Source organism: Embiotoca jacksoni, unplaced genomic scaffold (assembly GCF_022577435.1).
Source record: "Embiotoca jacksoni isolate LCO1_2020_lvr unplaced genomic scaffold, fEmbJac1.0.p SCAF_89, whole genome shotgun sequence".
Lineage (NCBI taxonomy): Eukaryota > Metazoa > Chordata > Actinopteri > Embiotocidae > Embiotoca > Embiotoca jacksoni.
In genome coordinates, this window is record NW_027185446.1 from 601,364 (window position 1) to 612,929 (window position 11,566).

The 11,566-nt window shown below is 45.0% G+C and overlaps 1 protein-coding gene across 1 annotated transcript; it reads right to left on the reverse strand.

Annotated features, from left to right (window-relative positions):
• Positions 1-5,920: 5,920 nt before the first annotated feature.
• foxl1 (forkhead box L1) lies at positions 5,921-7,626 on the reverse strand. The gene has a single exon (XM_069139984.1). The coding sequence runs from the start codon at positions 7,509-7,511 to the stop codon at positions 6,363-6,365; it is 1,149 nt and encodes a 382-aa protein (XP_068996085.1). The 5' UTR covers positions 7,512-7,626; the 3' UTR covers positions 5,921-6,362.
• Between the last annotated feature and the right edge of the window lie 3,940 nt (positions 7,627-11,566).

Genomic DNA, 11,566 nt, shown 5'->3' on the forward strand with positions numbered 1-11,566 from the left:
GTTGCTGTGTTTTGCCTTTGTGGGGCGCTGCAGGTCTCCTGTTGAGAATATGTTAATTCATAATTTTACATCACAACTCATTTACTACTTATAATACAAGTTGATTGACAGCTTTGATTTATGCAGAGCAACTTTCAGTGTCCTGAAATCAACGTTTAATAACTGATATTGAAGATGAAGAAAGTGTTTTAGCTGGATGTGAAACATGTCGTAGTTCACAGACTGACCAGCAGGGGGTCAACGCAGCCTTCCTTCATTTTCCATCCGATTTCAGCCTCCTGCTGCAGTTCTGCTCGTGTCCTGGTGTGTTTGTGTCCTGGTGTGTTTGTGTCCTGGTGTGTTTGTGTCCTGGTGTGTTTGTGTCCTGGTGTGTTTGTGTCCTGGTGTGTTTGTGTCCTGGTGTGTTTGTGTCCTGGTGTGTTTGTGTCCTGGTGTGTTTGTGTCCTCGTGTGTTTGTGTCCTCGTGTGTTTGTCCTCGTGTGTTTGCGTCCTCGTGTGTTTGCGTCCTCGTGTGTTTGTGTGTTTGTGTCCTCGTGTGTTTGTCCTCGTGTGTTTGCGTCCTCGTGTGTTTGTGTCCTCGTGTATTTGTGTCCTCGTGTATTTGTGTCCTCATGTGTTTGTCCTCGTGTGTTTGTCCTCGTGTGTTTGCGTCCTCGTGTGTTTGCGTCCTCGTGTGTTTGCATCCTCGTGTGTTTGCGTCCTCGTGTGTTTGCGTCCTCGTGTGTTTGTGTCCTCGTGTGTTTGCGTCCTGGTGTGTTTGTGTCCTGGTGTGTTTGTGTCCTGGTGTGTTTGTGTCCTCGTGTGTTTGTGTCCTCGTGTGTTTGTGTCCTCGTGTGTTTGTGTGTTTGTGTCCTCGTGTGTTTGTCCTCGTGTGTTTGCGTCCTCGTGTGTTTGCGTCCTCGTGTGTTTGTGTGTTTGTGTCCTCGTGTGTTTGTCCTCGTGTGTTTGCGTCCTCGTGTGTTTGTGTCCTCGTGTATTTGTGTCCTCATGTGTTTGTCCTCGTGTGTTTGTCCTCGTGTGTTTGCGTCCTCGTGTGTTTGCGTCCTCGTGTGTTTGCATCCTCGTGTGTTTGCGTCCTCGTGTGTTTGCGTCCTCGTGTGTTTGCGTCCTCGTGTATTTGCGTCCTCGTGTGTTTGTCCTCGTGTGTTTGTCCTCGTGTGTTTGCGTCCTCGTGTGTTTGCGTCCTCGTGTGTTTGCATCCTCGTGTGTTTGCGTCCTCGTGTGTTTGTGTCCTCGTGTGTTTGCGTCCTCATGTGTTTGTGTCCTCGTGTGTTTGTGTGTTTGTGTCCTCGTGTGTTTGTGTCCTCGTGTGTTTGCATCCTCGTGTGTTTGCGTCCTCGTGTGTTTGCGTCCTCGTGTGTTTGCGTCCTCGTGTATTTGTGTCCTCGTGTGTTTGTCCTCGTGTGTTTGTCCTCGTGTGTTTGCGTCCTCGTGTGTTTGCGTCCTCGTGTGTTTGCATCCTCGTGTGTTTGTCCTCGTGTGTTGGCGTCCTCGTGTGTTGGCGTCCTCGTGTGTTTGTCCTCGTGTGTTTGTGTCCTTGTGTGTTTGTGTCCTTGTGTGTTTGTTCTCGTGTGTTTGTCCTCGTGTGTTGGCGTCCTCGTGTGTTGGCGTCCTCGTGTGTTTGTCCTCGTGTGTTGGCGTCCTCGTGTGTTGGCGTCCTTGTGTGTTTGGGTCCTTGTGTGTTTGTTCTCGTGTGTTTGTCCTCGTGTGTTTGTCCTCGTGTGTTGGCGTCCTCGTGTGTTGGCGTCCTCGTGTGTTGGCGTCCTCGTGTGTTGGCGTCCTTGTGTGTTTGGGTCCTTGTGTGTTTGTGTCCTTGTGTGTTTGTGTCCTCGTGTGTTGGCGTCCTCGTATGTTTGTGTCCTCATGTGTCCTCTTGTGTTTGTGTCTTTGAGTGTTTGCCTCCTCACATCCTTGTGTGTTTGCGTCCTCGTGTCCTCATGTGTTTGTGTCCCTGTTTTCAACGCTGTCCGTCCCGTCCTGGAGGATGTGATGATATATGAGCTCTGTGAGAGGAAACCTGGCTTGATTAGCAGCTAATGTGTCCTGAACTGAGCCATCAATCTTCACCCCCCCCCCCCCCCCCCCCGCCACGGTGCTGAGTGTGTATTTGTACAAGTGTAGCCAGTTTATGTAGAGAGTGAAAACATATAATAAACACGTGGATTAGAAGCCGTGTGATTCGGCGCCGAGCTGCGACTTGATTGCACATGAAAGCAGCTGCAGCGTTTTTGTCTCCGCGTGAAAACGAGTCATCAGGACAAAGTTAAAAGCAGCTGATCCACATTTGTCCTGCAAATAGTCCACAGAGACGAACCGCTCGCCGTCTGGAAACCAGAGAAGGACAGAAACATGGCAGCAAAGGTTTTGGATTCATCACAAAGTAAACCACTAATTAATAAAATCTCATATTGAGATGTAAACAGAGGTCGAGTTTGTTTCCAGTGTTTGAGCTAAATGCTAAATGCTAACGTTCATTCTGCCTTCTTACGACAACATTCAAGTTTGACGTTCAGTAAAATCACCTTCATCAATGCATATTGCGACCTCTAGTGGTTGTAGTGGTTATGATTGGCGTGATAAAGAGTGCAGGTCTGTTACCATGGAAACCACTGTCTGTGTCCCGTGTGAAACCAAAAGTTTACGTTTTCTTTTTAATAACTTACACCGTGTATTTAACGTTGGGCATGTACTTAGCAGAACTTGTGGACCAGACGTACTTATTTTAGCCCCGACCGGATCTCCTGCTGATCCCAACGAGCTGCTTTCAGTCACTAAAGTTTACCAAACTGCACCCGTTTGACAACCAGGTGTAAATCCACCCATTTGTTGAGAGCTGCTGTTTTTACAGCCTCCAGTCTGGCATTTTGTCTGTCGCCATCTTGGTTTTCCAGAAGTGACCATATTTGGATGGGTTGGGAGGAACGAGGGGTGGAGCGAGGGGTGCAGCGAAGGGAGGAGCAAGGGGCGGACAAATAGCATCATTGCAAAGCCTGAGCTCCCGAACTCGAGGCCTCAGAAGTTGGTCACTGCTGGTGGTTCTGTGAGATTAGATTTGAGGTGTTAAACGGCTAAACAGTGAAGCAGCAGATCATCAGTCTACCACAGCTGCACACGACCGTTACAGAGCGAAGCCCCGAGCACATGGTCCGTCACCACGGTCACCACTGAAAGGAAGTTTGATGAGAAAACAAAGACGAAGCTGAAGACCAGCTTCTCATCAGATTCATCCGAGTCGAGGGTTTTTGAAGATTAGCGCCATCTGCTGAGCTCATGAGTGAGTTTCTCTTCCTGTTTGTCGTGCGGCCGCAGAGTCTTCCAATAACAGACGATAGTTTTACAGTATATATCAAACTGTATTTTCTAAATTTTAGTACAAAAAGAAGAAAATCTCTTGGAGTGAAGGATGCGTTCAAACAAACAGTCGGAGATGATGATGAACTCCAGAGGAAACCGATGTATCTCCACTCGCTCTGATTAATACCGAAAGTGCATCGTGGGTCCGGCGGCCGAGCCGGAAAGAACCGGATCCACGGATCTCCTCCGGAGAGTTCAGCTGGTCCGGAGAAGACCTGATCAGCTGCTTTGTTTTCTCACACAACAAACAGAACGGAGAGGATTTCCTTTCAGTCTGAGCTGCTTTCTCAGGAGGATCTTTTACTGTTTGAACACTCACAGCTCCATCAGATGACCGACATTTATTCCTTCACGTTGCATCTCTGAGACTTCGGAGGATGAGGAGGTACCGCTCCCTTCTCCTCTCGTTCCCTTCATCATCTTCTATTTACACGTCTGACCAAAAGAATCCTATACACAGGAAATGCTTGTGACTGTGTGGGCAAGTTTATTTATTTCAAACAAACATTCCTGATTTGCAGAGTCGGCGTGCAGCGGAGTGAGTCGGCGGGCGGGTCTATATTTAGACATGGCCGCCCTCTGTTTGTAGCGATGCTGTCAGCAGAGCGCTCTGATTTCATGCAGGTGTCACTGGACGACAAGTCGGAGGTCCGAAAGGTCGCACAGAGGTCGTTTAGTGACTCAGCTTTTTGATCTAAACTGAAGTTTTCAGCAGGCGGTGTTTATGGCAGTTCAGAGCGTTTGATCAGGAAACCTCAGTTATAACTTCTATTCTTGAGCATTGGTATTTTATATGAAAACTGAAGTTTGAAACTTTGAATTTGAACAGAGAAAGTTCTGCTGACTAACTTTCACTAATTTTAGCACCTGGTGTTTTCTAGTGTTTGTTCAGACTGCAGGTAAATTAGGATTTCTTTCTCAGATCACATCTTTAGGACGGACTCTCACTGTTATGTTGTTGTGTTATTTTAATGTGATAACTTTCATGTGAAATCTACAGACATAAATTCCCAAAGTGTCATAAAACAAACAGAAATTTCATGTTTTCTTTCCACTCTTCTGAAAGAAATCAACCAGTTTATTAAAATCCTGCAATGTTGCGCCTTTATTTTTAATTTGGAGTAAATTAACAGAAGTAGAAATGAAGCTTTGTGATGATAGTATTTATGAGTTGCTCTAACTGGAATAAAAACATCTTAAATTGAAAAGTAGAAACTTAAAAAAAATTAAGTTGACTAAAGTTTTTAACTGAAATTTGTCGCACTAAATCTTTTAGTTTTAACCAGTATTTATTTTTCTTTTTACCCCAGAAACAATTTGACAAATATATAAAGTCTCTTATTGTCTCGTCTTTGTGGTAAAGAGGTCATGAAAAGGTAATAAGGGGACGTTAAGATCTTTATGATTCAGTCACAGCTGTTCTGTTTATTTTTGCAGCTTCCTGTCGTGAAAGAAAAGTAATCATTTTCTCTCGAATTCAATTATTTAGCAACAATTTAAAAATGAATTTTATTTTATTTTATTTTTTATTTTTTATTTTTCTGTTCTGGTATCAGCGCCTGAATTTTTTTTTTTTTTTTTTTTTTTTTTTTAATTATTCGTAACATTTGTAACATTTTTATCTGATCAGACAAACCAAGACATTAGAAAATGTTAATGAACTTCAGGGAACAATGACAGCCTTTTTCACTATTTTCTAACATTTTATTCACGAAATAAATTGTTGATTTTATTATTAAAAAAAAGGACTGTCTGATCATTTTCCTGTGATGGAATAATGTGACATTTCTGCTGGTTTTCTGAGTTTTAATCAATTAACAGAAAGAAATTAAATTTTGAGACAGACTTCGTCTGCAAGAGCAGAACCACGAGGCAGATATGAGATGTTTCTGTCAAATGGAACTTCTTTACAGTCAATCCTCATCATGTAGACAGAAGTATATGAAGTATATATATATATGCTGGGATGGTTGGTGTAGATCACCTCACATGTGATAATACAGTTTGACTGATTGCATGTTGATTTAGTATTTTAGTTAATTATACCAGAGATTTCTGTAAATATACCAAGTTATTCAAAGTAAATATTTAATAATCAAAGTGACACGAACATCACAAAACCTTCTGTCTGGGATTTCAGTGAAGCATTTTAAAGTTTATTTCTGGAATAATTTTCCTGTTTGAGACCGAGTCATCAGAATAAAACCCACGAAGAGTCCGAGACACCGAACACAAAGTGAAATGTGTATTTTGCGTGTGATTAATCATCGTGTGGGTTTACATGAAACAAAAGACTCACAGTGACTCAACTCTTAGAATCCATCTGGAAAGAAGAAAATAATCGTAACATCCTGGGTTTCTTCCGATATTAACTTCCAATCTCTCAGATAAATAATCTTTTTGATTTTTTTTTGGACTAAATATATGATGCAAAACAGACAAACAAAGGATCCTCTGAAACACACGTCATCTGTCACTTTCTGTTTTTAAAAAAGAACAAAAGTTCAGTGTTTCCGGTTTGAATCCACAGTTTGAAATAAATCAGGTCGAATTTTTTTTTACCAAACTAAACTTTATTTGCAGAAATGAAACATATGAGAAGCTGGTGGTTACATGGTTGAGTATTAAACTTCCTCCTCATGTTGGATCAGTCCTGACATCCAACATTCCGTTAAGTTAACTTTCCACCATCATGAGTGAAGAGGAATCCTGTATATGTGAGACTTTCCTGAATGTTCACGCAGCAGTGACGTCATCCTGGAACACTTTGAGCCTTTTGTTGTGCGAAGCATTATATTATTATATTATAGGAGCTGCAGTTTAAAAAAAAAAAAGAAGATGAATCTAACCACAAACCTGACAGTTACGCATGCGTAAAGCTGGACTGAAAACCTCGCGGTCACTGAGCATTAGTGAGCGTGATGCAGAGATCCTGAAAAGAGCGCGAGCTGTCTCACAGTAACTGCTCGTACAGGTTTGGACTCTATTTTGTGCATAAAGTCTGGTAATTATTTGAACTGCAGCACCTTGTCGGGGTAGCTGAGGGACAGGTAGGAGCAGAAAGGGAACCCCATCTGGTACAGCTGATGCTGCCGAGCACCGAGGACCGCAGACGGGCTGAAGGCTGCGCCGTGGCGCTGTGCGCGTGTCTCCGCGGACACCCCGAGGCTGCTGCTGCGCACTTCGTCTTCGCTCCTGGAGAGGATGCTCTCGATGCTGAAACCTTTGGACTTGTCCCTGCTCGGAACACTTCCCTTTGGCCTGTCCTGCGCAGGTGCTGCCAAGTTCGTGTTTCCTGCGCAGCTGACGGCGCAGAGCGGACCTCGGTCTCTCCCGCTGAACGCAGACTTCCTGTCCTCCGACTGCCGGTGGAGGGACGCGTCCTCCGTCCACGTGGCGCGTTTGGGAGCAGGACACGGGTCCGGCTGCGAGATGTCAGGTCTTCTCCCCGCGGACAGGAGGGTGTCTGTGATGGGGGAGACTCTGCGTCTCTGTGGGAGGGGCTGCTGCGCCTCATCCGGGGGTTTAAACTCCACCAGAACCGCTTTGGTGTCTGACCGGGTCTCATTTTTCTCCACGTACTCTCGAGCTGCGTCTTCTGTTGTCCTGGAGCCGGTGTGGTGTCTCAGGGAGGTCTGGGGGTCCCTGGGTGGACCCGGAGCCCTGGTGCGCTTGTGTCCAGCAGGTTTGGAGGCGTCCTGCTGGCTCTTGGTCTTCCTCTTCCTCCTGCGGTAGTTTCCGTTCTCAAACATGTCCAGACTCCGGGTGTCCAGCGTCCAGTAGCTGCCTTTGCCGGGCCGGCCCTTCTCTCGGGCCACCTTGATGAAGCAGTCGTTGAGGGACAGGTTGTGTCGGATGGAGTTCTGCCAGCCCTGCTTGTTGTCGTGGTAGAAGGGGAACCGGTCCATGATGAACTGGTAGATGCCGCTGAGTGTCGCGCGCTGCTCCGGCGCGCTCTTGATGGCCATTGCGATGAGCGCGATGTAGCTGTAGGGGGGCTTCTGGGGGGGCTCCTGGCGGGCCGGCACGAAGCTGAGGGCGGCGGGGACGACCCCTCCGCTGTCCCCTCCGTACAGGTAGATGAGCGGGGGCCCGGGGAGGCTCAGAGCCGAGGAGGGGACTCCGAGCGCCGGCAGACGGCCGTGGTAGAGAGTCATGACGCCGGGGAAGGTTGAGTCTGCTCCCGGAGCTCCTCTCCTCCTCCGACTGACTCCGCCGCCTCATGAGGGCCCCAGAAAAATGTTAATAATTGTTGTACGTTTGTGTGTTATGTTGACTTAGCACTGGGAAATAAATTGTCCATCATAAACAGTCGGCGGTGTTCTCAGCCCACCCACATTAATTAAAATTTCATTGCGCTGGAAGTCCCTCGTGCTCCCCTCTTCGGCCCGGCAGCCAATCAGCTGGCGGCTCATTCCCTCATGTGTTTACAGAATTAGTCTCTTGATAAGTCTGCCCACCCAGCGCGAAGCAAGCTGTGTTTATTTGGAAAAATTTCCGGGCACCCAATACATAAACGCGCTGATGTGCTGTTTGAAAGATCTCGTCCACCCGTGACGCGGAGAGCTGCTCACACAGAGAGAACAAGCAAACACACTGCGACCAAAACAAAGTGTCTGAAAGAGAAAATAACTGCAGCACTTCCTTTTAACTCGTGTCAGACCTCTTCAGAGAAAATCTGAGGACAGTGATGGACGACTGACAGCATCAAAATAATCACAGTCTCACTAAAACCACCACAATCACAGTTTATTCAATATTATTGTTGCTGGTTTTAGAGGATAAATGTTTGATTACTTTAAAAAAAAGTTCACATTTTCATTTGAACTCATTCTCTTTTATTTTCTATCATAATTCGAGTTTTGTCTTTAATTAAAAACAAAAACAGTTGAAACAATAAAGTATAAACATGAAATAATTCACCAAAATAGGGTTATCCAAACTGTGGCCCGCGGGCCAGACGTGGCCCCGTTGAAATGTTCTAGGGCCCACAAGGATTCACTGTTTTCACCTTTAACAGTCTGCTTGGAATAAATTTACAAAACAAACTGTTTTATGTTTTATTGTCTGAAACTGATATCAATAAAAGAGAAGCGTGGGATTAGTTTGTTCCATTTATCTGTTCATATTAGGAGTTATTTGTAGCCATTAATTAACTCTGTGATCGTTCCATCCGCTTTGCTCGTAAAAAAAAAAATGGATTAAAATAATAATGATTGTAAAAGATAAAAAAAAAAAAGACAAATAATTGAAAGAGATAAAAATGGCCAAATCATTAAAGCAAAAAAATATAATGATCAAAAAACAAAAACAAATAGGGTTAGGGTTAGGCAAATAACACGTAAAGTTTTCAGATTTACAGAAAACTTTTTTTTCTATCACAAACTGAAACCGTCCTGAACACCGAAATATGAAGGTGTGAATATCTGCTTTTATTTTGACAGAGACTGATGGTGATGATGATGGTAATGGTGATGATGATGGTGATGATGATGGTAATGGTGATGATGATGATGGTGATGATGATGGTGATGAAGATGGTGATGATGGTGATGAAGATGGTGATGATGGTGATGATGAAGATGGTGATGGTGATGGTGATGATGATGGTAATGGTGGTGATGATGGTGATGATGATGGTAATGGTGATGATGGTGATGGTGATGATGATGGTGATGAAGATGGTGATGAAGATGGTGATGGTGATGGTGATGATGAAGATGGTGATGGTGATGGTGATGATGATGGTAATGGTGGTGATGATGATGATGGTAATGGTGATGATGATGATGATGATGGTGATGAAGATGGTGATGAAGATGGTGATGGTGATGAAGATGGTGATGAAGATGGTGATGATGGTGATGAAGATGGTGATGGTGATGATGGTGATGAAGATGGTGATGATGGTGATGATGAAGATGGTGATGGTGATGATGATGGTGATGGTGATGATGATGGTAATGGTGGTGATGATGATGGTGATGAAGATGGTGATGAAGATGGTGATGATGGTGATGAAGATGGTGATGGTGATGATGGTGATGAAGATGGTGATGATGGTGATGATGAAGATGGTGATGGTGATGATGATGGTGATGAAGATGGTGATGATTATGGTAATGGTGATGATGGTGATGATGATGGTGATGAAGATGGTGATGATGGCGATGGTGATGAAGATGGTGATGGTAATGGTGATGATGGTGATGATGATGGTGATGATGATGATGATGATGGTGATGATGATGATGGTGATGAAGATGGTGATGATTGTGATGATGGTAATGGTGATGATGATGATGGTGATGATGATGGTGATGGTGATGATGATGATGGTGATGATGGTGATGATGATGGTGATGATGATGGTGATGGTGATGATGATGATGGTGATGATGGTGATGATGATGATGGTGATGATGGTGATGATGATGATGATGATGATGATGTATGACCTGACTACTACCTTCAACAACTCTGTTATCCCGACTGATAAGAACCTCGGAGACACTCCACAGTCAACTCTCTCTTACTGCCAACATCACTGCAACAACACGTTCCTGTAGATACATGCTGCACAACATCAGGAGAAGACGTCCTCTTCTCACTCAGAAGGAGGTGCAGGTTCTGGCCCAGGTTCTGGTCCAGGTTCTGGTCCAGGTTCTGGTCATCTCACATCTAGACTACTGTAACTCCCTCCTGGCAGGTCTACCTGTTAGTACCATCTGACCTCTGCAGCTCATCCAGAATGCAGCAGCTCGACTGGTCTTTAACCTCCTCAATACACTCACACTACTCCTCCCTCCCCCTCCCCCTCCCCCTCTTCTCCTCCCCTCCCCTCCCCTCCCCTCCCCTCCCCTCTCCTCTTCTCCTCCCCTCTCCTCCCCCTTCCTCCCCCTCCTCCTGCCCCCCCTCCTCCTCCCCCCCTCCTCTCCTCTCCTCTCTACTTCCCTACATGGACCTGTGTATTATTTGCAGATGTGATTCTTTATGTTTAGTATTTTCCTGTTTACAGGTCAGAGGAGGATTATAGTAACTTTACAAGTGCGTCCAGCTGGCGTCTGCTTACTTTAGCAGCTGAAGGCTTCCAGCATGTAAACTCACAAGTTCTTTCTCTGCTTCGCTCTCGGTGATTCATGAAGAAATGATCCTAAACTAACATGAAAGTCAGAGACAGGAAGGAGCAGCGATGTGGTTTCCTCCCAACAGTACTTGTGTTTGTGTCTGAGCTGCCGCTCCACTGAGAGCTTTATAATGAAAGGACTCGTCTCACTGATCTAATCTTTAACATGCATCAACTCCACAAACGTTTTATTAGGAACAAATGATCAGACAACCGCCTTCTAAAAGAGGAGCAGAAGTCTAACGGCGCTGAATGTCTGTCGTCCTTTTTACTGCTTCTGGGCTCATTTTCAGTCTTTTTCTAATTGTTCATCCATTTCTGGTCATTTATTTATTTTATATACTTTATTAATCCCCGAGGGGAAATGTCTTCACTACAGCAGGGGGGCTCTCAGGGGGGAGCTGCTGCAGCAGGCTGCCACTAGGGCGGCGCCAGGTAACCTGACCTGAGGTGCATGTTTTTGGATGATGGGAGGAAGCCGGAGAACCCGGAGAGAACCCACGCAAGCACAGGGAGAACATGCAAACTCCGCACAGAAAGGCCCAGGACCGGATTCGAACCCGGAACCTTTTTGCTGTGAGGTGACAATGCTAACCACTGCACCACCGTGCCGCCCTCATTTGGATCCAGTTGTGCTTCTTTACACTCAGTTTGCTGTTTTCAGTAGTTTTGCATCTATTTCTGTTAATTTTTTTGTCCCTTTTAGATCATTTCTGTCTGTCTGTGGTCAGTTTACATCTCCTGTAGTTGTTCAGTTGTGTCTCGGGTGTCATTTCTCCTGCAGGTCTGACCATGTGTGGTGTTACTGACACCTTCTGGACGAAGATAAAACTGCACTGTTTTATTCAGCTTATAAAAGATCATGTGAAGGTGAAACATGTTTTCATCTTTAACTTTCAATAATAAAAATGGTAAATTAACCTCAGGTCACCTGAACGTGACGTCATGACAACCAAGAAGTTCAGTATTTTTAGAGTCATCAATCATTTCTTTGATCTCTGGTAAAAAGTCAGTTCCATGTTTGCGATGCTGAGACGCTCCACAAGGATTCTACTTCAGAGACGACAACAAGGAGACTTGTTTGTT